The sequence below is a fragment of the Panthera uncia genome, chromosome E3 (assembly GCF_023721935.1).
Source record: "Panthera uncia isolate 11264 chromosome E3, Puncia_PCG_1.0, whole genome shotgun sequence".
NCBI classification, from domain to species: Eukaryota; Metazoa; Chordata; class Mammalia; order Carnivora; family Felidae; genus Panthera; species Panthera uncia.
Window position 1 is genome coordinate 16,349,912 of NC_064815.1, and position 27,119 is coordinate 16,377,030.

At 47.4% G+C, this 27,119-nt stretch overlaps 1 protein-coding gene across 8 annotated transcripts in view; it reads right to left on the reverse strand.

Annotated features, from left to right (window-relative positions):
- The window catches only part of XPO6 (exportin 6), a 103,150-nt gene that overhangs the window by 17,972 nt on the left and 58,059 nt on the right, over positions 1-27,119 (reverse strand). For 3 of the 8 annotated variants that reach the window (XM_049638478.1, XM_049638474.1, XM_049638477.1), the window contains exons 9-14: positions 22,938-23,047; positions 13,940-14,048; positions 12,036-12,191; positions 10,873-10,942; positions 4,697-4,856; positions 1,644-1,736 (exon numbers count right to left, since the gene is read on the reverse strand). In XM_049638478.1, the coding sequence (XP_049494435.1) occupies positions 1,644-1,736; positions 4,697-4,856; positions 10,873-10,942; positions 12,036-12,191; positions 13,940-14,048; positions 22,938-23,047 (698 nt within the window). The remainder of the gene's footprint in view (positions 1-1,643; positions 1,737-4,696; positions 4,857-10,872; positions 10,943-12,035; positions 12,192-13,939; positions 14,049-22,937; positions 23,048-27,119) is intronic. The other 5 variants (XM_049638479.1, XM_049638480.1, XM_049638476.1 and 2 more) reach the window with 4 other exon arrangements.

Here is a 27,119-nt window from a genome sequence, read left to right on the forward strand (position 1 = left end):
GGCAACTGGAGAAATTCGAGTATGGAGAAATATATACATATACACTCTTAAAAACCCCAGATATTACGGCATCCATGAAAGTCTCAGAGTATTGATAATGGTATTATGGTTATGTAGGAGGAGGACCTTGTTCCCAGAGATATGTGCTCAAGAGTTTATAGGTGAAGTGACATGTTCGCAATTTATTTTCAGTTTACTTACAAAAAAATAGTGTGTGTTCACCTGTATAAACAAAAAGGAAGCGTGAGAAACAAAAGCAAATGTGGCAAAATATCTATAACTGATGAATCTAGCTTGAGAGTATAGGGTGTTCATTCTGTTTTTCCCCTTTTCTACAGGTGTGAACTTTTTCAAGTTTATTTTGTATTTTACATTTAGAATGCACTGACTTTTAACTTTTAAGCTCTGAAAGTCGGCCTTTGGAGTCTAGGAATTTTAGTCAATCTATCAAATTTACAGAGCTCCGTAAGGCTTAAAGGGAGGGGCTCCAAAACTTCCTGAAATTGTGTGCAAGATGTTGTGTTTATGAGCAAATTAGCATTTTTCTCGGCAGAAGCTTCACAGCTTTCTCTAATCTCGAAAAGGAAAAGTATATATATATGTATACGTGTGTGTGTGTGTGTGTGTGTGTGTGTGTACACACACACACACACACACACACACACACACTCTCTCTCTCTCTGAAAAAAAAAACCTAAACCACTATAAAGTAACAGATAAGACTCTCTTTCTATCATTTACCTAATTTGCAGCTTAAGAACTGCTCCGGAACAGGGGTCAGCAGACTTTTTCTGCAAATACCAGAGTGAAAATATTTTAGGCTTTGCAGGCCACACACACTCTGTCACAGCCACTCTGCCGCTGCGGCACAAAAGCAGCATAGATGATACGTAAATGGACGGGCCCGGCCGTGCTCCAATCCTAATTTACAAAAGCTGGCAGTGGGCTGGATTCGGTACAGGCCATAGTTCGCCAATGCCCGCTCCGGTCCAGAGCAAGCCTTCCAGGCAGTGTGATCCCTGGGATGTGGCCCCGCCTCCAGTCTCCATTCTGCTGTCCCTTCCATAGTCACTTTCCTAATAGCTCCCCACCGTCCTGAAAGCTTCTCAAAGTGTGGTCCCTGAATGTTCTTCAGAATCGCCTGAGGTCTTGCATAATCCGCAAATACCCGAGCCTTCCGCATCCTGCTGTAGTCAGAATCTCTGATGGAATGTGTTCCCCAAGTAATTCTCTGGGCCCTACAGTTGCAGTCACTGGCCCACAGGAGAAGATTCACGGCACTCGAGCTGTTTCCACCATGGTCCTACCGTGCCTATCCGGTCTCATCTCCCACCACACAAACCACACACCACCCCCTAATCATGGGGCTCTGCAACACATCTTTGTCTTGGCTCATGCTGTTCTTTCTTCCTGAAATGCCTACCCCACATACCCTCTGCTCCCAGCTCTCATCTGCCTGATGAATTCCACTTACTCCAATCACCCCTGCCCCCAATCAATCTTTCTCTCTGCCTAGGCTTGGAGGAGGCAGTTTTTCTCCTCTTCATGGCAGGCACAACTGTTCCCTTCTATCCAGAAAATTCCTGGGGGCCGGAGGACAAGGTCCCTCCTGAGAACGCACAAACAGCTAACTCTGTACTTACACATCAATGAGGTCAGGTTTCAGTACTGATGGCACAGCAGTTTCAATGTTGTACAATTTTATCTGAGATCCATACAGAGTGACTTTGACCAACCTGTTGGCAAAGAAGCAGGTAAGAGAAAACATTCAGCTTGTGGGCTAACATAGACAAAATGGACAAGGTACCAACAAAGGTCCCAAAGACAGACTTTTTTCCATCCAAAGAAGAATCAAGACCAGACCTTCAATTTTATCCCAAAGATACCTGAGATGTGCATGAAGATTTACATAAAGACACTAAAGCTGACTTACAGAATCAAAAAATTTTGTATGCAAAATAAATATCTAACAGGGAAATATAAGATGATATAATATATACAATAAAAGTGACTAAGAAGTAAATATTTCATGGTGTGTATTTTACCACAATGAAAAAACACTGGACAAGAAGTAAATGTTTCAGGTGGACAGATATATGACAAAGAAAATATAGCAAAATGTTCACTGTAGAATCTAGGTGACGGGTATATGGGTGGTCCCTGTATAATTTTTCAACTTTCCTGAAGATTCGAAGATGTTCATGATAAAATGTTTGGGGGAGAGGGCAGGGCACGAAGCAAAAAAGGTTTGAGAACAAATCGAAGGGTTTTTGACATGAAGCACAATCCTTCCAGAAGCAAGCTGCTGCGCCCACTGGTGGCGCAAGGGCTCACTGCACGCAGACAAGCCTTCAATCCAGTAACTGAGAACCGGCTGTACAGAGAAACGGAAAATGCCTCTTTCGTTAGAGATGGATGCTCCTTTCTGAGCAAAGGGAAGAAGCCGGAGACGCAGCGAAGCTCTCCCCGTGCCTGCTCTTTAAGGAAGCCTGGGAGCAGGTCTGAGGCGGGCGCCAGGGAAGACAGTGGGTGTTTCTCTCCCTCGGTGCCACGGCACAGAGCTTCTCAAACTTCACCGAGCGGAAGACTCAACTGGGGAACCTGTCACAGTGCAGGCTCCCTGGTCCAACCCCACAGACCGACCCTGCAGCTGCAAGGAGGAGCCTGGAAATCTGCATCTCTGGAAACATCCTGGGGCTCCGTGCGCGTGGACCACACTCTGGAAAGTGCTGCTCTCTGAAGGGACCAGAAAGCGGGACTTCACTAGAAAACCACAAGCTTGAGTCCCAAAGCACTGAGGGTCAGGAAGCAGTCAGAAAGTGAGGGTGAAAGTAGCAAGGGTTCTCGACTGGAAGCTCTGGAAAGGGGCCGGGGTGATACGTAAGCGACGTACCAACATGCACCTGGTGTTTAACTCTTTAAACTGTTCTCCATTCTTCACATTCACAAAGTAGGTATACATTTATTTAGTGGCACTGAATACACGCAGAGCGTGCAGCCACCCGCTCCTGTCTCCTTTACCTTTTCATCCTATAAAACTCTAAGTCTGGACCCACGAAAGAGCAACCCCATCCCCCGCCGCAGCCCTGGCCCCCGCCATTCCCCTTTCCCTCTGGTCCGGACTATTCCATGGGCCTCACGTAAGTGGAGTCACCCTGTGTTTGACTTTACATTCCGCTTTCGCGTTCCCCAGCATTCTTTGGTGCTACTCTACACGGAAAATGGGCTTCTAAACGTGTCTTTTACGATTTCTATGTGCAGCAGTTTAGCTAGGAGGTTTGTTGTGTGGAGCCTGAGTGAAAAGCCGGCTAATCACACCGGCTACGAAGATCAAGCAGTCGTAACAAGGAGCCTTCTCTCACACTTTATTCTGAATGAAGACAAGACTGCAAAGTACCTGTAAGTACTGAGCCTCAAACCTAAAAGCAGTACAGAAAGATGTACATATAAGGACCTATGAGCTAATGACGCAGGAACTCTGAACTCTGAAAAGATACAGATTTCAAGGAGGAAGAACGCGTCCCATTCCGCTAACCGTCAGTGCAGTGGAACGGGCCTCACCCAGGACGGCGAGGAAGGAGGATGCTGGAGGCGACAGCTCTGTGGCGTGGCTAGAGCACAGCATGTGGACTCAGGAAGATGGTCAAAAACCCATGTGCTCCCTCTCGTGAAGCGTGGCCTGAAGAGAGGCACTCACCATCTCTGGGCCACGGTTGGCTCACAGGGAACGTGACATCCCCATCCCCCAAAGTAAAGAATGAAATGATACGTGCAAAACCACTTTGAAAGTTTCCTACCACGTGCTACTTTTACTATTTATTGATATTAATCTGGCTTTTAAAGATTTATTCAAAGCTCTTTGTTTTCTCTGCTTTTAAGCTAAGAGTAACAGTTAAAGAAGACTCTGGTGCGCAAGTCACTAGGCTTGGGGCTTGGTTTCGCTTGGCGTGTCGTCAATGATACGGCGAGTGGGCCAGTGAAAGAGTCCGGTGGCTCAACTGTGGGCTGGACCCACATCTGCCCAATTTTGATCTAATCAATCCACCGGTTACCCTGAAACAGTCTGAACCTCCAAACACATTGAAGCATCTGACTCGTTAAGTGCCTGAGTTCGTGGGAGGGGCGCAGGGAGAATGGGGCAGTCAGGAGCGGTCCTCAACACACGCAGCCAGAAACCCGAGGAGGGACCCGAGGGGAGGGGTAATGACAGAAGCCTGGTGGTGGAGAGGTTGGGAGCCACCTCTCCGGTCAAGCTTCAACTCCTCAAGACCCTCCCAGGGCTGGAAAAAGTCCCACCTCTAGCACCTGGCTGCCAGATGCCGACGGACTACCTGTTTGTCCTTCCACTCCCAGGGCTTTCCCCGTGTCTCTTTACCTGTGGGCGGAGACAGAAGACTGACCCCACGTGGCTTCTTCCGGGACTAACCCTGCCTTCTCATCCACAGACCCAATCTGCACTGAAGTGAACGGCCCACTCGTACAGGCTGCTAACCCCCGGCCGCTGCGCTAAGTGCCGTATCTCGTGAACTCTCACAAGAAGCTACAAGGCACCAGGTCCCCTCCATGTCACAGCGAGGGACCTGAAGTCCTCTGAAGTCCAGAGGGGGTCCGGTGGCCGCTCCGCGTCCGCCTTACAGCCGGCAGCACGCCGCCCTCACGCAAGAAGGAGCGGCGTCGTGACGTCACTCTGGCCTACCTCTCCACGACGGTGAGGGCATCGCTGAACCGCGCCGCAAACACGTCTCCGATGAAGTACTCGGCCAGCCGGCCCACGGCCTGCAGGAGGGAACTCAGGTCTCTCAGGGAACAGTGCAGTCGCCGGCAGTCATTCTCCGCTGTGATGTTCAACCTGTGGCCTGGAACGTAACACCGCAGGCGGTTTTCCACGGGAAGGGCGCGTTTAGTTACCGCTACGGACAAGAGCTCCTACAGGCAAGCTACATTTAGCAAAACCAATTGTTGAAACACAGCAACTCACAGGCTGCTTCCCAGACACGAGCTGGGAAAATGGGCCCAGTCCTCCACCTCAACCTGTACCCACACGCACCCCGGGGCCAGAGAGAGAGGGACAGCGAGCGCAGACAAGAGGGACACATGGCCTGGTGTGCCGACATGGACGGAGCACCTGACGTCATTCCTCTTGTGACCCTGAGGTAGTGACACCACCAATTTTACACCCAAGGAAACCCACACAGGGAGGCCTAGCCACCTGCCCAATGCGGGTCCTATTTCTGGGGCAGAACCAGGCTAAGCCTCTACAGCTGCAAACCTGCCTGCCTTCTGCACGTGGCCTGTCACACAGAATGGAATCTCCCTGGGCTGACAGGATTCACCCCTGTTCAAAGAACCGGGGGTAGCTGGCACTCCACCCCAGACGGTCTGCAGGTAGCACGGCCTAGAATAAAGGCACGGGGCCTGGATTCACAAGACGGGTGCCCTGCTACCCGCTGGCTCCGGGCCTCAGCAAACCCTTCTGAGTCTGGTTCCTTAAAGAGGAAAATAATGCTCCCATTAAATTCACTAGTGTAAAGGCAAAGTTAGAATGAACTATGAAGCATCCTTCAATGTTTTAAGAAATAGGTGTAACAAAAAACTTGTGATTTTCTACGGCCTGAGACTTTCTTACTTTTCCACACGATTTCTTCAAGCCGAGTGATTTAGATGCAAAGATGAAGGACAAAAACATCTTCAATTCAGCCCATCTCCTTGCCTTGCGGACCCCTCTCCCCACAAAGGTCCACAAAAGACAGTGAGAAGAGCCAAGCCAGGACAGGGCGCTCTGAGTTGGGACAGAGTTCTCCTCCATCCAGTCGGAAGGAGGGAGGGAGGGGCAGTAACAGCAAGAGCCCCCTCCCTGCCCACAGGGCACCTACAAATCCTACCACTCCCTAGATACCAGCCCCCTCCTGTGGCAATTTCAGGGGTTTACTCCGTTAGAAGAGAGGAACTGGCTAAGGGCAACCCTGCTCCCGTGGTGTCCCACAAGCATCTTCCTAGAACCCAGACCTACAGACTCAGCTCCCCTTAAGCGAGTGTCAAACCCCCTGGGGCTCTTCCAGTTAAGGCAGGAGAACCCGGACCACTCCCCCCCCCCCCCCCCCCCCCCCCCCCCATCAACACCAGGGCTCTCGTGACCTCACTGCCTCCCCCACCCCCACTCCAATATCTCACCCGGACCCACTGTTAACCCCCAGTGCCTCAGGTCCCTGCCCAGACTGTCCACTGCATCCCTGACCACTCACGCCCTGTATGGTCTTCTCCAGATTCATATAACCACCACGTCTTCTGGGAGACCTCTCCGCATTGCCTGACAGAAGGAATGTGCTTCCCTCCTTTCCTGCATCCCCCTCCAGGGCACCTCAAGTACACATGCAGATAAACTAATGAGCTACAAGTCTCCTCACTGACCATGAACTCCTTCACGGGGAGGGGCTGTGGCCAACACTCTGCACAGCGCCTGGTACGGAAGAAGTGACCACAACGAACGAATGAATTAGATACGACCGAATACAGAGCAAACTAGAGCAGTACAGGGAGGCTTGGGGAGCTTGAGGTTCCCTGATTATTTAAATGTGATTATGGATAAACAACACTTGTGGCGAGACAAACAGCAAAGGCTGCACACCTAAGAAATTGCCAGGTGAAGCGGCAAGTTTGATGCCTCGGATCCTACGCTGGCTTCCACGTGACGAGGCTAGAAACAGACCTGTGACAGCCCCCAAGGGTAGACATGGGTTTGGAAAAAGGTGTGGGTCACATCCCCAGGAGCAGGAGGACAAAAGGAAGGGGCAAATCAAGGAAGGTCTTTACAGGGACAGAGCCGGTGACAAAGGCCAGCTTTGGCCCACCCCTGCCTTCCTCACCTGGTCCTCCACCCCCAGCCCCGCACAGAGAGCAGTGCTTCAGTCAGGAAAACACCAAGCGGTGGGATTCGCGGCCTGCAGGCACCCTGCCAAGGTCACTGGGGTGGGCGCCTAAGGAGGGTGAGCCAGCTCCTCTAGTCAGAGCAAGAGGACGACCACCCCACGCCAGCCAGATGAGCCCACAAAACGGAGAGAACCAAGAGGTATTTTTGATCATGCGAGAGACAACGCTGCCTCTCCTCCTCTCCCAGCTAACAAAAGCACCACAATCACGCACTTTCTGAATGTCAAGGATTTTCAGGCTTACAGCTATATAACTGACTCCCAGGGTAAACTAAAACCTGTTTTCCTTTGCACACCAAGCTTTAGGGCTGTGGGAAACAAAGCCTTAAGAAAAATCTGCCCTGGAACTGGGTGTGGTGCTGCTAGTGTCGGCCGAAAAGAGACCAGCCTTTCTCTCCCCGGGGCAGCGAGGACACATTCTGACTCCGCACTCGCCCGCCCCGCTCACCTTCGTCGCCTCGCCCTCGCCCACGAGGCTCTCCACCCTGCCGACTGCTTCCCAACTTCTTGTGCCCTTAGGTTTACCCAAGAACGAGGTTCTTGAACAGTTTAAAACATGAAGGGAAACAAAAACCAAACCAAGATACCGCCCTAAATCGGGTTTCCACTGGCTGGGTCCTAACAGTCCTGGAGTCATTGTGAGCAGGCCTCCCCGCCTGCTCCGGAGTCCACCCGGCTGCAGCCGGGGCGGGGCCTCCTCCCAGCCTCTCCCCACAAGCCTCTTCGCGGAGTCCTCCATGTTTAAACAGCTTGGCCAGAAACGACAGAGAAAAAGTGTCCCTCCCCCCACAATTCCTTATTGGCATCCCTGGTCCCACCCCGAGGGAAGAACACAAAACGAGCCTAGGCCTGCTTACGAATGGCAGCCTTGGGGAGAGGCAAAGACAGAGACTCTCCTCTCGGCTCAAATACACCCCTGCATCCCTTCATTTCCCGTGTCACCCTCTGGCTGAGAATCCCTGCCATCCTGCTCGTTCCCTTCTAAACCTGCCCGAATTTGTCAAAGAGCAGTACTTGGAATGAAAACCAGCTCAGGACCGCTGTGATTTTAAACTATCAGTTCGAACCATAAGAAACTGCTGATATGTGTCCACTTCTGACAGAACAAAACTGCAATTCCGTATAATTCAACTGAAGACACACGTAGCATCTACAGCGCGTGTCGATGCAAACTGCGACTGCTGCTCGCCTACCGTCTGCAAGACACATAAGCACACAGGCAGGAGGCACCCCAAATGAAAATCTCTGCGCCCACCCCCGAGCCTAGAACCTTCACACCGCCAGCAGCACCAAATGCTGCAAGCAATCACCTGAGTTCCCACTGAGAAAGCTGTTCAGAACCACCCCCTTCTCCTCCTATTTGGCTAAGGCTTAGATGTCCGCCTAATAGCAAAGAACAGCCGCAAAGGGGAACCCTCAGAAGGACATCACTGCCACATGGAGGTTTGCGGGACAGAAAACATCGCGGCCACACTGAAGCGCGATCTTCCATCAAGCAAGTCGCCCTGAAGCCATCTAGGTGCATGTGCTTTTTACCACGTCCAAAGGACAGCTCCCTGGCAAATCAATGCCCGGGGGAGAAAACATCTTCATGTTAAATATAACTCAGTCTTCTTTTGTTGGGGGGGCTGCGGAGGTAGAGATGTGAAAATCCCCATTTGAGGAATTCTACTCTGAGAGAACAAGTAGGTCATAAATGAAGCCAAGCAGAACAAAGAATAGAAGAGACACAACAACCAAAGGTGGGATCTTTCAAACCACAGACGGTTGAGAAAGATAGGCAATGCGGGCGAAGGATGACCTCCCAGGGGCAAGACCCGCACACGGCCGCTGAGGTGCCACAGCGACCTCAGGCCTTGTCTCCGTCCTAATGAGGAAGTAGAGGCAGGAAGATCGGCAGCAGGTGTAAACAGTCAGTCTCCCATCCACACAGCCTCCAGGGGAGATTCGAGAATTAAGAGCTGGTGAGAAGTAAAGCACATGAATGGAGGGGCCACCCTCTCAGAGGAAGATGCCACAGTTTCTGTTAAGAGGCAGGAAGGCTGCTAATCCAGCATGGAGGTTATTGGAGAGGTTAGATGGCCATGGGAACCAGGGAACAAAATGTATTCAGAGTTTCCATTTTTTAATAGGCTTTGCATTGGAAACTTGGCTTTGGAGCCACTAAGGGATGGGGGAATGCTTCGTCACGGATAAGAGAGATCGTTTTAAAACAGTAAGTATTTCTCTGGCCTGAGAGGAGTATGCACCAAGGAGCAGTGCTAGGGATGAGATTTATAAACGATCTGGAAAGGCCAGGCACACTGGGAAACCGCCAGTAAACGGGTTTCAGTGAGAACAGGTATATGATATTTCATTCAGGGAAAAATAAATCAGATTATCCTTCTCGGATGAGAAACTCTAAGTTACCAGTATATCTCAGAAAAAGGATTTAGGAGTCGCTCAGATTTTTCTCCTCAAGACAGACTCAACGTAAGCTTTATGTAGGGGTCAATTTGGGGGGGTGGAGGAGTACATGCTCAGTTTCTTAAAAGATCGAGAATAAGATCAAGACCGGGTCTTTAGGATGCTGAGTACATTCTAATTTGATGAGTGGCCCTGAGGGAGAGACCACCAGGGTACAATTTTCCCCAAGAATGGATGCTGGAAAACATCTGTAGCATTTATACAGTCAAATGATTTTTGTTAATGTTGACAGCATATTTTACAGGCATGTTTGCTTTGAAAAGTGATCTTTTTAAAGTTCTTTGTAAGCTGTTCTTAACCTATCTACAAACTTAGGGGCATGCCAAGTCCCATCAACCTCCTGGGGCCCAGCGGATTATTTAGAAACTAATAATACAGTCATGGAAACAAACCGTCACAGGCCACCAAGAAGGGCAGCCCCAGACAGAGCCTCTCATGGAGGCTCTGCCATGAATAACAAGCTCGCCCAGGAGATGGTCTATACCCTGAGCGGCTCTGTGCCAGGCTGAGACAATTACACAGTAGAGGGGCTGGGGGCCGGGGCCAGGCAGGACTCCTGGAAGGAAAACACTGGGAAGAAGATGGGGGAGGCTGGGGGGATATGGGGAAGCACGGGTGCATTTGCAGGCACAAGAAGAAGTTTTTGGTGTTTTCAACTAGCTAGCAAAAAATGGACGGCAGATTTTAGTTCATTCAACTCTCTAATCCTTCCCTACTATACCATCTTGGGACAAAGTGACATCTCTGGACACCCATTTCCTCTTCCATAAAATAGGAGACCAGGACAGGTGAGAGAGTCAAAGACAGCGTAGGCAAAGAATACAGTGTCTGGCGTGTGACGTGTGTTCTACACACGGAAGCTGTTATTGTTATCAACCAAACGGCCAAAAACTGCTGACCCTAAACCCAAAGCAGGTGAGTGAAGCCACCTACCAAGGGCAGCCCAAAGTCTTCCCAGCCAGCTGCAGCCAGGCCTCCCGAGGGCCAGCTACGGGAGGAGAGTTAACAGCCACGAGCTGTCGGCGTGTGCCCGCACAGGTCGGCCGACTCCAGAGCCGCTCCTGGGTCCTCTTACTGCTTAACGCCAGGGAGGAAAGAGCACACGGCAGCAAAGCCCAAAGCCATTTTTCCCTAGCGTGCTTGCTGGTTTCAAAGACATAAGGAAATAGCCTAATTGGTGGCTTTTTGTTTCTTTTTCCCCCCCGCTAAGTCCCCCCTCTTTGCTCCAAATCAGCTGCTTCTTTCTCACTGAAACACCTGTTCGGAATGCACTGTCACAGCCTCATCCTTGACCTCCCCCACGGCTCCTTTTTGTCATTGATTCTTTAAGAAAGTTTTCCGTTTAGGAGTGGGGAGAGACAGAGCGGCGGGGAGGTGGCAGTGGAGAAATCATGTTGCGACAGCAAAGAAGGCAATAATTAAATATTAGCCCGGTAGTTTTCTTAATGTCGGTTAAATTAGAAAATAAAAACCAGTTTACCTGACCCTGAAGTAACTATAAACTGCTGTAAACCCAGATAAACTTCTAAATTGTCCTGAAGAACTGGGAACTGAAAACAAAAAAACAAAGATTAAAAAAAAAAAAACAAACATAAGTCCAACTTTTAACAGCATTTTAACGTTAAAACATTACAAGATCTATGGGGGGGTAGGGAGGGGCATCAGATTAAAAATACCCTTTTCTCTGAGAACCTTTACTGCCAGCTAAGGAGTGGCTCCCTTCAGTGCCCTGCCTTCAACAATTTCTACAATTCACACCACCAATTAATGTTTGGAATCAGAAAAGAAAAAAACAAAACAAAACAAAACAACAACTTATCAGGTAGATAACTCTTTTCTAAACAAAGCAATGGATGCTGGGTTTGACTATTACGGTTCCTAAAAGAGGACACCAAACCCCAAATGATCTACACCTTCTAGAGCTTAAAGACGGAACCTATCTCCCTTCAAATCCAAGGGAAATCCTATTCTGGAAAGAACTGTCAGATAATCTGCCTTATTTAAGTGCACGGCAGAGTGAAAAGACAGGCCCAATTTTTTAGAAGTCTGATTCCCTTACTCATTTGGCAGACAGGACCCTCATAACCAGAGCTATCAGTATCTTTTCTTTCTAAAGCTGCTAACTCACCGTTAGGACAAAGATCAGACTTCAATGTGACAGGTCCCTACGAAAGGCAGATGGCGAAACACAACAGAACTGTCTACAAGAGAACACAAGACCCCCTCCCCCAAATCATCTTGTCCTTGAAGAAGAGATAGGCTTAATGAAATCTCCCCAAATAACAAGCACCACTGAGTGAAGGAAAGCGGTCCTTATGACTAAGATTCTAGCACATGAATATACGCAGAGTGCTAGCGACGGGCTTTACAAAGGCTCACTTTGCAGCAATCGATCTTTAGCAGGAAGTCCTCTGCGTGGCCTGGTCGTTTCTGAGCTACTGATGCAGGCCTGAAGGCATTAGTAAAATTCATATTACATATGAGAGTTCAGGAAGAAAAACAGGGCTTCCAAAAGCGGATTTAAAATATTTGGGGACATGTTAGCATTTGTTAAACTTCGAAGGTCGGTGATGGTCATCATTATTCTTTGTTTAAAATGTATACCTATGTATTTTAAAATACCGGTGAGCAAAAAAGCCTTACTACTCGTGCTACATGTGCAGGGAGAGAATCAGGCTCTTCGTTCCCCTCCCGATGGTGAGTTACCAGTGTCGAGAAGGCGTGTGTGGGAAGGAGCTCCATCACTTTGGCCACTACCTCCAAGCTCTGGCGTAAGTACCGCTGCCACTCTGTCTGCTGCTGTGGGGGAAACACAGAAGGATCAGCTCTCCCGGAAAGGCAGTCCTGTCATCTTCCCTGCCCATCTAGCCTCAACCTCAAGTCCACTCTCGGACGTAAAATCTCGAAGAAGTGGCAAATGACGGAACCAGGTCATTTGGTACTTTAAAAAGGCCAACCTGGAATCTTTTTTTTTAATCCAATGAATTAGTTTCCTAAAAAGCTGTTTCCTCAGCACATGATCCAGAGAGAATGACCTACTTTTTCCCCCTACGGTCACAGGGACACAGAGATTTTAAAAAGCCACTGGTGAGACGCTCAAGGCCCCTCTATGAGAACGCAGCTATAGGAACTGGTCGCTCGTTCATTACCTTCTGAAACAGTGCATTACTAGGTCCCTAGCGGTGACGGACTGCGTCAGTGCCACTCAAAGTACGGTCCACAGACACGGTAGCACCAGCATCTCCCACGGCCTTGTAGGAAACGTAGATTCTGTGGCCCCCACCCCTAAATCAAAGTCTGTTGAACAAGCTGTCCCAACGATTTTTACCCATGCTCCAACGTGAGAAGCACTGAACTAAATCGTACAGCTAACAAGAAGCGAAGCTCAAGTTTACCGAGCACCCACGACATAAGCAGGCATGCAGCCAGCCCTTCCACACATTACCGTCATGTAACCGTCAGCGCAGGCCAGTCAGCCACATCGCTTCCCTTTTGGGAGAGGAGAAAATGAAGCTCAGAGAAATCTAAGGCCCAGACTTCTATCTCCTTGTGGCCCAAGGTTTCAGAGATTCAAACCCAGGCCTCTGAGTTCCAAGTACAAGGCTCTTTCTAACCCAAACACGGCCACCCTCAAGGTCTCAGCCATGCCACGGTCACAGTTATTTTGAGAGCCCTACCAGTGACTTGAAAATTCTAAAGTGCACGGTGCTTAAGAAAAAGGAACATGGGAATTGTGTCCTTCAACACATTTGCCTTACCCATGTTGGGCACACGAGTGTCAATAAACTCAAGATTGATTTTAAGATACTGATCGACAAAATATACTCAAAAGAGACTTCTTTTCATCCTAGCCTTACCATTTCGGGAGCTCTTTATGCCCTGTCCCTCACCCCGCATCTAGCTAGTTTTTATTCGTTGCCCGGAGTGGGGAGCAGAGGTGTGGGTGCAAGGCAATACAGAGCCCTTGCTCAACCATTTCTCACTGTGCATATGGTGTCTCTACTTATCTCCCTAGTTCATACAGGTAAAAACGTCTGTCAACTTCTTTTTACAATTAACAAACCCCAAAAGACGAGTAGGATATATAGCTGGCCCTTGAGTGACACAGGTTTAAACTGGGCATGTTCACTTACACAGGATTTTTTGTTTCAACAAACAGTACAGCGCTGGAAATGTATTTGCTCTTACCATTTTCTTCATGACATTTTCTTTTCTCCAGCTAACTTTATGGTAAGAATATGGTATAGAACTCACGTAACATACAAAATATGTGTTAATCGACTGTCAATAAGGCTTCCGGTGAACAGTCAGGCTGTCAGCAGCTAAGTTTTAGGGGAGCCAAAAGTTATACTTGGGATTTTCGACTGCACAGGTCGTCAGCACCCCTAGGCCCCACACTGGTCAAGGTCAACTGTAAAGTTCAAACACACAATTCAAACTGTAAGACTACTCTGGCTCCAGAGCAGAGAGCTTACAGGTTCCAAGTCTCCGTTTGGACTCACACCGAAAATGACAATGACTACGGTTGATTAGGCCACGCCGCTTACATCATCATCCAGAGTCTCGTCATCCAGCTCCTCCAACTGGGCCTGGTTGTATCTGAACTGGATTCGATTCAACACCTCCGTGAGCAAGAGGACTAGAGCGTCTTCGTACCTATGCGGCAGGGAGAAATTCAACAACAGGTGACAGCAGGCCTTTAGCCTGGGTTTTGAAAAGGCCTCCTACACTCTGAAGAAGAATAGCGTCCCTGCTGGATTACCATATACAAGCAGTATCTGAACTAGATTTAGCTTACGGGTTGGCAAGTGCATATGTGAGAGTGGAACGGTGGCAGGGGTATCTCTTTATTTTGCTACGTTCCAGACACCTTCTTGACGGATGGACCCTTTATCATTAGACGATGTCCCTTGTCCCCGGCAGCCACTCTTGTCCTAAAGTCTATTCTGACACTAGCATAGCTGCCCTGAATCTCTTTTGGTTACTGTCTACATGGAATAGCTTTTTCTATCCTTTTACTTTCAACCTGTTTGTGTCTTTGAAACCGAAGTGAGTCTCTTATAGACAACATGTAGCGGGATCATGTGTTTTCAATCCATCCTGCTAATCACTGCTTTTTAAACTAGAGAAGTTATATTCTTTACGTTTAATGTAATTACTGGTAAGGAAGGACTTCTGCCAGTATCTTTTGTTCAGCTCCTCCATTAATGCCTTCTTTTGTGTTAAACAGATACTTCTTTTCACTCCCCTGGCATTCTTTTCACCGTATACTCTTGAGTTATTTTCTCAACGGGTGCCCGAGGGATTATAAGTAATGATATATAAATATCAATTTACACCGATTCAATAGAACGTTCAACTCCATGATTCAATCCTTTTAACATCTGTGAGAGGTAGATATATTATTGGTGTTTCTCCGACAAGGAAACCAGAGTTAACAAAAGTTAGACAGACTGCCCATGGTCACCAAGCTAGGTGATTTGAACCTGGGGCTCCCTAACTCAACATCCTATGCCCTCCTCTCTATGCATAAACCACCAATGGTCTTCGAGCCTGCTCCGCTCACTCCCCCAAAACCTTCAGTCAGAACACTTAAAACCTAAAGGAAGAAATGGAAAAGGTCTGGAGGAACCCTGTCCCTTCTCAAAGAAACACCTAAAGCTCCAGGCCTGGCTATTTCCCACGTGTGATGACAGCCTACCTCCGAAAACACCAAGTTACATGCAGCAGTCACACCCAAGGGCCACCAAACCCTAATTTTCAAGAACAAATCCCGAAGCCTAAATGTCTGTCCCGAAACGCTTCCAAGACAGGCTCAGGGACCGCTCCCACTCACAAAGCCGGGCACGCGCGTCAGGCGTCCGGCGCCGATCCAGCCTCACACTTTGTGACGTCGGGGCCCAGGCTGCACAGAGCACACCTCTCCTCTGCCTGGAGGCTCTGCAGCAGGGGCGCTGGAGGAAGACCAAGAGGCAGCAGGAGCACAGGGACGCCATTCTCCTGGTGGGCTCGCTGCCCTGGCAGTGTCACCCCAGTGACGGTCACCTGGAGGTAAGAACTGGTCCTACTTTCAGCTTTCACATTCCTACAGCCAGCCGCATGCACTCTCGGAGGTGCCAGCAGCAGCCAGGTCGCACCCCGTCCTCTCAGGAGTGAGCACCAGCTCCAAGCCTCCACCCCCCGTCTGGCCGAGCTCCTGGGTGCCCTCTCTTCAGAGACCTGAGCTGCACGGGGCCCATCCCTGCGATCCAGACTTGAACAGCTCCACTCTTTTCCTTCAGCCCTGGGGGTGGGCTGCCTCCTGTAGTTCTCATCTGCTGAATCTTGGTGTCTCCTTCTCGCTCTTCCGGCCCTCCAACACCGGTTTCGTCAATCTCTTACACCGAATTCTTAAAACAATTAAGTGTGGTGTCCATTCTCCTGACAGGACTCTACCTAATGAACCATCTAATCCAACACAGGTGAGTACCAGACAAGCTAACCACAGCTAAAAGGAATCCAGTGCCAAGATCAAATACAGTCAGTCCATCTAGTCTGCTATAACCCTTGTAACGACTCTGTACACAGTCTCGAGACTACTTGGAAATCCTCCTATGCTGTCACACTGCAGAGTCTGGTGGGCACAAGAGTTCTTTTTTTCACGAAGACAGAAACACTGACCACCCCTCCCCGCAGTGTTTGCAAATGACTTAACAACCCAGGCTGGACGGGCAACCAAGCAAGGCCGCCCAGAAACTAACGCTGGCAGGGAAGATCACGCACAAAATAGGCAACGTCTGTGGGAAGAATTGCCAGCAGACTCAAAATCCTATTTCAGTCGACTTCAGAGAAAGGTAAGATCAAACACTTAAGCCTGGAGCTTATATTTGCCATTTGCTCAGACATAAATTCCTAAAGTTAGTTACACAAGTTTTATGCTATAAATCACTACGACGGACCAGTGCATTTTCACAATTTTGCTAGGAAAGAAAATCCACTTCAGACCAGAGGACAGATGAAACCCGTCATCTACAAGTTGTCCTGCTGAGCTCAAAAGGGACTTTAAAGACTTTGTAAAATGCACAGAATAAGCCTAAATTAGACCTAAACCCCTACCGGCAGTTAGCAGCTCTGGCTGCAAAAAAAGCTTATCCCATAGAAAATGGACCCCAACCAGGAACCAGGCTAAACACACTCAGGTAGTAACTGCTCTCCCCAAGTGGCTGGTGAAGGTGGGCAGAGTATTCGGGTGTGGCAGACTCCGGCTCCCTACCCAAGACCCATTCTTCCTTTCCTCCTCAGCAAGACAACACTGGGCACTGAGGCCAAGTGGAAGACCACATTTCCCAGCCTCCCTCGCAGATGGCAGTGGTCGAGGACATGCTAAGAGGAGTCACAGGGCAGAGCCTCCGGACAAGAGCCTTTTGTCCAACTCTCCCCTTCTCATTCCTGCTACCTGGCGTTGCGGGTGCGAGGTCTCAACATGCAGCATCTCTGAGCATAAGGTGACCGTGGTGACGGAAGCCATGCCTAAGGCTGGTTCAAATAAAGAGGTAAAAGCATTCGAGATACTAGTCAGCATACAAAGAATGAGGAGACACTGACCATTAATCAAGGGAAAGACGATCAACAGAAGCCAACCTCAAGACGCCAGTACCCTGGAATTATCAAAGACTTTTAAGGCAGCTGGTATAACCATCCTCCGTAATGTTCTTCGGGCAGGGGGTGCTAGGCACTGAATTGAACTGGGTCCCCTGGAAATTCTTATGTTGAAGCCCTATCCCCCGTGTGACTGTACTTGGAGAGAAGGCCTATAAAATGGGAACAGAGGTTACGTGAGGTCATAAGGGTGGGACCCTATCCAACGGGACAGTGGCCTTACATGAAGAGAAAGTGCCAGGGGAGAGTGCATGCGTGCCACTCGCTCTCCCGTGCAAGCACAGAAGGGCCACATGAGGACACGGAGAAGGCAAGAGTCTGCAAGCCAGGAAGAGTCCTCACCAGGAAGTGAACCTGCCAGCACCTTGAGCCGGGACTTCCAGTCTCCAGAACTGTGACAAAGTAAATTCCCGCTGTTTAAGCCACCCGGCCTGTGGTATTTTGTCAGGACAGCCCAAGCTCGTTAATACAGTAAGTAAATGATCATAGGAAGGAAACCTGGAACTTTAAGGACGAAGGACAAAAGCAAGAAACTGGCAAATGTCTGGGTAAATACCATTTCTCTAGTGTTCTCCAGCCTATTTCTCTCCTCTTAAGATCTTTAAAATATGAGTGATGGATGAAGGCAAAAATAAAACACTGTCTGCTGGGGTTGTCCACGTATATAGACATAAAACGTGTGGCAACTTCGGTATAAAGGGAGGGCAAAAGGATCTATGTGGTGACAAGGCTTCTTCCACATACACTCTCAGTGGTGAAAGGCTAAAAGGAAAAGTAGACATATTGTAATACCAGAGCAACCTCTTAAAAACCTCAGATAAAGACAGAGAGTCAAACAAACATACTGAAAAGGGAAACTAAATTTGTGGGAAACTAACAACAGAGTCTCAAAATAAATGAAGCAAAAACTGATAAGGGCTGAGAGGAGACATTGGTAAACCCACAATTACACACGGAGAGCTTACCTCTCTCCCGGTCACTGACTGAACATGACAGAGGACACACAGAAATGCCACCTGCCAACCCGACCTAACTGACATTTACACAAGAGCATCCGACAAGAGCAGAATACACACTCTTTTCAAGTGCGCGATGAACAATCACCAAGAAAACTAAGTCATAAAACAAACCTTAACAAATTAAAAAGAACTGAAATTAAAAAGAACACAAACTACGTTTGCAGATCATGGTAACTAGAATATGGTAACAAGACAGATGGAGAACCTCCAATATCTGGAAGTTAAACAGCAAAGAGGAAACCCCAAGAGAAATTAGAAAATATCTTCAGTGAGGGGTGCCTGTATGGCTCACTTGGTTAAGCATCTAGCTTCAGCTCAGGTCATGATCTCACAGCTCGTGGGTTTGGGCCCCGCGTCGGGCTCTGTGCTGACAGCTCAGAGCCTGGAGCCTGCTTCAGATTCTGGGCCTCCCTCTCTCTCTCTGAGCATTCTCTCTCTCTCTCTCTCTCTCTCTCTCTCTCTCTCTCTCTCTCTCTCAAAAATAAACTTAAAAATTTTTTTGGATGAAGCTAAAGCAGTACTCAGAGAGAAATGTGTAGCATTAAATGTTTAAACATGCAACGGTCATAAACCTACAGACCTCTGTGACTGGAGCCACAAATGTGATTCCGAAGCACCCCAACTTCTGAGTTAAATAAAACTGCACACGTTAGGACAACTACAGAGTAGGTGTTCAGTAAACAAAGGACGGTGAAAGAACAAATGAACAAAAACATGAATAAATGCAGGCAACAAACAGACAAAAGTCCAAGTGAGAGAGGGCTACCAAGGACAGGGGTGGGACGCCGGCCCAATTTTGAAGTCACTGAGACCCCATTCACTTGCTCTCTGGGGCCGTCAACAGCATGAATTTCTCTTCCTAGGAGCTAGGAAACGACCGGAGCCCTGATACAAACCTAGTTGACGCCTTTTATTAAGTGTATCAAAATGTCACGGGTCACAACGGCACTTCCTTTTTGTTAAGCAGAAAACCCACCCGGAAACAAAGGGCGGCAATCGTTCTCACGCTCGCCCACATGTGTTTACAGTCCAACCCGGTGTCACTCGGGATCCCTGGCCGCTCTGTGGCTGGTCCTGGCCAGCACCCTCACGACGAAGCGGTCACAGGACATGACTCGAGAACTTTAGAGGTTGCTTAACTCCCTTCGGGTTTCCTCCTCTTCCTGCAAGAAGTTCCTACACAGGTGGCTCCTCTCACAGTGACAAGCAGAGAGAGAAGGGAGTGAGAGGGAGCGAGCAGAAGAGAATCAGTTCTTCACCGAACACCTACTGTCGGCCAAGCTACTCGACACGCACCGGTTCACTTCGTTTACTCAACAACCTGTAAGTCGGCACAACCTTCCCCAGAGTCCAACGGAGGAAAAGGAAACTGAAATTCAGGTCTTCCCAAACCACCACCTGAAGATGGCCAACCTGGACCACGAGCCCCAGCAGCGGCTTTGTTCTGCTAAGTTACAGAACACAGTCCTCGGACAGAGGGACCCGAGTCCCCAGCAGCTCTGATCAAGAAACTCTGGAGCATTCTCACTGAGTGAGGAACATGAGGAGCTCCAATTTCCAAGCTCCTAGGTCCAAAAATAAACTCATGTACATTTGTGCTTCTAAATTTGTAGCCTACAATGCCTACACCACTTTGTTGTGACGGATGATGCAAAACCTGTAAACCGCAAGGGACAGGAACTGAGTGACTTAACCACACCTACGTTTCCCATTTAAGACACCAAGAAAACATTCTTGACGAGTTCCTGCAACATCAATTGCTTCTGAAATTCTGGCTTAAGCCACAAATGTGATTCCAAGAGCACCTCAACTTCTTTCAGATGCATTTTACCAGCCGAAAAACATTTGATCACATTTACGTGCTTTAGTTAAAATGAGTGGGTCACGACCAGTAGCCAGTGGTCTTTATCAACTACTTTTGCGAAACAGCACATCTCTGACGTATCAGGGTCTCTTAGAACCTAGAACAGTGGTTGCCACACTTCAAAACTTTCATTTAAGGACTTGAGCGCACACCTGCATAAATATACAGTGTTTAAGAGGTGACTGGAAAAATATAGACGTTAAAATTCAACTATTTTCTTTGTGCCCCTCAGCGGACTACCTTATACAGCCCTCTTTGTAATCTGTAACCCAGATACTAGGTGGTATGTGCTCAATAAACAGTTCCCTGGTGATGGTTAACTAATAGCAAAAAACCCCAGACCAGCTTTGAAGATTTCAAGGCTTTTTTTGTTTTTCAAGGGCATAAAAGTGTTGTAAGTGTATGTTTGGGGGAAAAAAAAAAGTCATAGGGGCACCTGGGTGGCTCAGTCTGACTTCAGCTCAGGCCATGATCTCGCGGTCTGGTCCATGGGTTCGAGCCCTGCATCGGGCTCTGTGCTGACAGCTCAGCGCCTGGAGCCTGCTTCGAATTCTGTGTCTCCCCCTCTCTCTGCCCCTCCCCTACTCACACTGTCTCTCTCTCTCTCTCTCTCAAAAATAAACATTAAAAAAAGTCATAAAGAATTAGAAAGCCTCGTTTAGGATGATAATCAAATGATCAATAAAAAAAATTCTTAGGGACATGTGGGTGGCTCAGTCAGTTAAGCGTCCTGTGCTTGATTTCAGCTCAGGTTTCACCTCATGGTTTTTGAGATTGAGCCCCAAATCGTTGGGCTCTGTGTTGACAGCACAGAGCCCACTTGGGATTCATTCTCTCTCTCTCTCTCTCCCTCTCCCTCTCCCTCTCCCTCTCCCTCTCCCTCTCTTACTCATACACTCTCTCTCAAAATAAATAAATAAACATCAAAAAATTCCTAGTGTTGAAAGTGATCAGCCATCACCCCTGCCAACCCAGTGACATCAGATGACAGATGCCTGGGCAGACAGGTCAACATCTGAAGGTGGACTAAAAGGCCTTTAGGCCACCTGGGGGCCCTGGTCACTGAACTCCATGGTCACCACCACAGTCCGATGGCAGCAACGTCTTCTACTACTTATTATCATGGTTGCAGTCATCACTGGGACCATTTACTGAGTGCCTAATACAGGCTAAATACTGTGCCAGGCATTTTATATATGTGATTTCCTTGAATCCTAACCATCCTGAGAGAGAGGTCAACATGCACGTTTTGCAAGAGGAAATGTGATCAGCATATAACTTGACCAAAAGTAACACTGCTCCCATGAAGCAGAAAAGGAATTTAAATTGTATACCACTGCTCCTTCTGTTGGTAGGTTGGTGTGCACAAGGGTATCTTTAACACCAATAATCTGCCAGATTAATACTAAAATCTATTTAATACTACACTCTGCAGATTTTCTCAATGGAACCATATTCTCCACACCTAAAACACTTTTGTACTGTGCTTTAAAAAGCATTTTCATATTAATCATTTCCTCAGTTTATTCTTCCAACAAGCGTGAGATGTCAAATCTCCCACTAAACATAGCAAAATCAAGCACAGTCCCGGAACTACAGGACCCAACTGTTCAGCATACGAAATAGAGAATAAGGCAAAAATACCTTTCCTTTGAAGAATCTCATTCAAAAACACAATAACTAACTTTTAGTTGGCAAAATCACCAAAAACAGGATCTACTGTTGTGTAAGAGTTTCGGATACACGAATATACACCCACAAAGCACATCTGACCTGACAACAAAGCAACTTGCAAGCTATTTTGCAATCACACAAATAATGTTTGGGAACAAAAGTGCAGATTTTTAACTTGAAATGCAAATATTCAGTTTAAGATTATAAAAACTCATTAAAACTTCACCAATACGAGGGTGGGTTTCCCGAGGGTCCGATCTCTTCCCAGGCCAGGATTCTCCTCGCCGCCCCCCACGGGGCACATTGCTAGGAAGGGGTGTTCACTCACCACCAGCCACTGATGCCATCTACTGAGCGAGCATTCGTAATGTGCCAAGCGTTCTAGATTCATTAGCTCAATATTTCACTTCTTAACTAAATAACTATGGTGGACAGGAACTACACTTTCTGCCTGCAAGCAAGAAAAATGACCTTGAGGAGCATAAGGGGAAAAACATTTCCCCATTTTCTGTTTTTTAAAAAATACAATAAAGTGGCGCCTGGGTGGATCAATCGGTTAAGCATCCGACTTCAGCTCAGGTCACGATCTCGGAGTTCGTGGGTTCAAGCCCTGCATCTGGCTCTGTGCTGACAGCTCGGAGCCTGGAGCCAGCTTCGGATTCTGTGTCTCCCTCTCTCTGCCCCTCCCCTACTCGCGCTCTCTCTCTAAAATAAATAAACATTTTTTTAAATTAAATAAATAAATACAATAGAAATAAATACAATAGAAAGTACAAAAGTAATTATCGCTGGACTGTGGGATTATGGATATCTTTTCTTTATATTTTTCTATCTTTTCCTAGTTTTTAAAATACTTATTTTTCACAGCAGGTATTTACTACTTTATTTAGGTAATTTTCACACACATACAAAAGGAGCTAGAATAATGAACCCCAAGTTACCATCAATAAAGGTCAACATCAATTATCAACACACGGCCGACCCTCCTTTCCCTCTATCCCAGTGGATTATTTTAAGGCAAATCCCAGACGTCCTATCATTTCATCCATCCAATAAATACTTCAGTTTTTAATCTCTAAAATAAGGGCCACTTAAAAACAAACCCTTGAGACAGTTACCACAGCTAAAGAACTATACAAATTACATTTTTAATCAGAAAATAAAATGTTTTAAGAAAATGAAAAATTTAAAGGGGGAAAAAAATAAATGAAAATGCTCAATGACACTACTACCTACCCAGCTTGTGTGACCCAGTTTCACTGAAGAGGTCTGACGGCCTGGCTGTCCCTTTAAGCCACAAGAAGAACGCAAAAATGTCTATTTCTATTTATCAGTGTTTCTGAGGTTTACCTGTTGAGAACTGCTTCCTTGTCTCCCAGACGGCTTTTAATTTTACTTGTCAGATAGTCCAGAAAGAGCGTCCAGATATCCAAACAAGAGAAGTAACCTTCATGAGTGGGCTATGATGCAAAAGAAATCCAGACAATGAAATTACTTAACGCAGCTCCTCCTTAGAAACGTCCCCACCAGTGTTTATTTCCATCAGAATGGTACAACCCGAAGCCTAGATTCCCTCCACTTCCTGGTAACCGCAACTGCAATCTTTCAAATGGTTTTCATGACTGGGCCCTGGTGAACCTAACAAGACAAAGGTGCCATGGGACATATCATTAGGGAGATTCTATGCAGGACAAACTTAATTACAAAATAAGCCAAGCAGACACCAATCTTTAAATCTGAGATCGATGGGGAGGACTCTTACAGATCATCCCATTCAAATCTGTTTTAGAGAAAAAGAAATTGAGATCCAGGGACATGATTTATTCAAACCAGATCCCTTTACCACCCCCCCCCCCACCCCAGTAAATGCTCCTTCTACATATCGTTAGGAAACCAGAAGTAAGTTTCGATGGTTCTGAAGGTGACAAGTTTACATATTTGAAAGTTAGAAAAGTAACATCTGCAGTCTTCCTACATAACAGACTGAAAATTAGCTTAAGTCTGACTCTCAGGCATGATCTCATCTGCAGAAGGAGGGGTATCCAATGGGCTAAGAGCAACCTCTAACCAGGTATTGACAAAGACAAAGTGAGGAGAGAAGAACAAGTCTCTGTAGGGTCTAGTGCCTGACTCATTGCGCTCTGATTCCTCAAGAGCCTTGAGATTCTATTTCATGTAAACTCCAGGCACTACATTCTCCAACGTCTAGTCCTTCTCACGCATATTCAATTTCAACTTGTGCCCCCCCCCCCCAATCCCTTCTATATCCACTCAATTTCTTGCTACCTATAAGAGCTCTTTGGTTTTGTGATTGCTTCATTGAAGCAATGTTGGGCGGCAGGATCAGATAGGGAAAGAAGTAAGACCATCATCTTCTTGGATCAGTTTCCTTCCATCTCGGATCCACAAGGAAATCCAAAGGCTTATAAGGGCATGTGTGGGATTTGCCCATTGGGTGGTAGCAGGAGATGGGAGTTCTGTACGCAGTCTGAGACAGAAAGCTAACTTTTTCCGGGGCAGACTGGGGCAGAGTCCAACCTCACAACTCACAGGGTTGCCTTGGAACTGACAATCAGGACCTGACAGGGCCATCCTCTGAAAAGAAAATGACCATTTCCTGTCTCCACTTCATCCTTTGCAAAATCCAGGATGTCCATGACATGAAGTGAACCAGAAGAATAAGCACAGAAAACAATAAGCCACGTGGAAATAATATAAGTAGCTTGTAGACAGGCACTCAATTTGCACAGCCAGGAAATGGGAGTCTTCCCTGGCTTCAGCTTGCTGAGTCAATCACTCAGTTGGCCTTCCTAGGTTTGAAAACACCCATGTTCTCCTCCACAGAACATAGCTGATCAGGAAGTGCTTTTGGGGGGCGCCTGGGTGGCTCAGTCGGTTAAGCGTCAGACTTCAGCTCAGGTCATGATCTCACAGTCTGTGAGTTCGAGCCCCGCGTCGGGCTCTGTACTGACAGCTCAGAGCCTGGAGCCTGCTTCGGATTCCGTGTTTCCCTCTCTCTCTGCCCCTCCCCTGCTTGTGCTGTCTTTCTCTCAAAAATAAATAAAAACATATTAAAAAAAAAAAAAAAAGAAAAGAAACCAAGGCTCCAAAGCAAAGTCACCTGCGCAAGATGAAAAGAGAAGAAACAGAAAGAGAACCAGAATGTGGAACTTCAGACTCCTGGTGTAGAGCCCCGTTCTCTGGTGCCACACCACCCCAGGCACTGTTTTAGGAAAAGGGGGCGGGATGAAAATGCAAGGCCCAGAAGGAACTGCTAAGGATGAAGAGGACCAGGAAGACAGAAATCAGATGCTCAGAGGGGACACCACAGCGAGGGGAGCAACGCCGGAGGCAAACACCTGCTGAGCACTAGTGGCCAGAGGGGCTGTGGTGGGACACATCGGTGAAAGAAAAAATGCAGGACAAGAAACAAGAGAGAGGAGATGCTTATAGAAAGATACTAACACCACCTCTGTCTTATTACTATTCCTTCAATATATGATGACCAGTACTAAAATTTCTTATGAAATTTTTTTTAAGCAATCTCTATACTCGACATGGGGCTCGAACTCACGACCCTGACACCAAGAGTCAGATGCTCCGCCAACTGAGCCAGCCAGGCACCCCTCTGAATTTTAGAAACAAAAGGCAAAAATACTGAGTACACTCATAACCCTCTAGACAAGAGGAAAGAACGTTTTCCAGCTTTGCAGATAATTAAACCATGATAAAGTATGATCACACTGTTAATGACCAGATGAGAACTTAAAACTGTCTCTTAAGGGCACTTCATTTCTTATTCTTAAGTCTTACCCCAAAGAACTCCCCTACTACCGCCAGCTCCTGACCCTGGAGTGCACCCTGCCCATTTACGATAGGCAGCCCAGCCTACAGTAAACTGCACAGAACACCTTCTAGCTTCCTGCCCCTCCGCCCAATGCTCAAATCTGCTTCTTCCTGGACCTCAAAGGACACTGACTCCCATAGTCCAAGAGCCCGCACCCAGAAAGGAAGGGCCTCCAGATGAATGGATAAAGATGATGTGGTGTGTACACACACACACACACACACACACACACAATGGAGTATTACTCGGCAATCAAAAAGAATCAAAAAGAATGAAATCTTGCCATTTGCAACTACACGGATGGAACTAGAAGGTATTATTATGCTAAGCAAAATTAGAGAAAGACAAACATCATGTGACTTCACTCATATGAGGAATTTAAGACACAAAACAGACGAACATAAGGGAAGGGCAGCAAAAATAATATAAAAACAGGGAGGGGGACAAAACATAAGAGACTCTTAAATACAGAGAACAAACAGGGTTGCTGGAGGGGTTGCGGGAGGGGGGATGGGCTAAATGGGGAAGGGGCATAAGGAAGACACCTGTTGGGATGAGCACTGGGCGTTATACATAGGGGATGAATCACTGGAATCTACTTCTGAAGTCATTGTTGCGCTATATGCTAACTCGCTTGGATGTAAATTAAAAAATAAACAAATAAATAATTTTAAAAAATTTTTTTTAATTTTTTGAAAGAGAAAAAAAAGAACAGAAGGAAGGAAGGTCCTCATACAGGAGACCAAGAGAGTACAAGGAAGCTCAGCTGACAGTAACCTCAGGTAAAGGACAAAGAAAGAAGCTTGTTGTCTGCTTCATGACCATATTCATTTCTTTTCCCAGTATATACATGTAATATATAAACATACAAAACCACCACTTTGATTTCAATGGAAAACCAACACCTAAAATTCTAGGCAAAGGACCACAGAAGATGAACAGGGGCAAGACTGTGAAGATGCCCACCACAGTCGATCTCCTTAAGTGAGGAAACTGAAATAGAAGGCAATTAAAAAGACTGGTCCAAGGACACAGACCGCATAGAAACAACCAGAGCTCCAACACAGAACTGTTTGTTGGGTTCAGGTCCAAAAAAGTAGGCATAAGACATGCATACTTTAAAACTCGTACTTAGCTTTCTTCTACGTCCTATATAAAGGGCAGATATAAAACTTCACAGGCAGAGCAAACTGCAAAACATTTTCATTCCACTTTCCCCAAAACCCCTTCTTTGTGACCTCAGCACTGGCTCGCCATCTCTTTCATTTCTGCTACACTTATCCTAACGTATCTATTGAATCCTTTCTTCCCGGTCCCCTCCGGGAGGTCTCTGGATCCATCTCAAGACGCTCCTACCCGGAATGCTTCTCTCCCACCCCCTCGCCCTCCCACATCTCATCACCTCTCCCATCCCTTCTTAGGTCTGGTGAACTGAGAGTGCTGTCCTTCCTGCCCTGCACTCACTGGCCCCTCTACCAGACATCCTGATACTTCCTCAACCCTAGTCCTCCTCCACCCCCACCCTCCCTGCTGCACCCAGGAGCGGTTCACCCTTACCCACTGGGGGCGCTTACTTTTATGTGCCAAGTACCCCCCCGAGAAAGGCTAGCTCACACACCAAACCCTCGCTCCAAATCCCCAACCACACACACACACCCCTCCCAGCCTAGGCCCTTGTCTCTCTT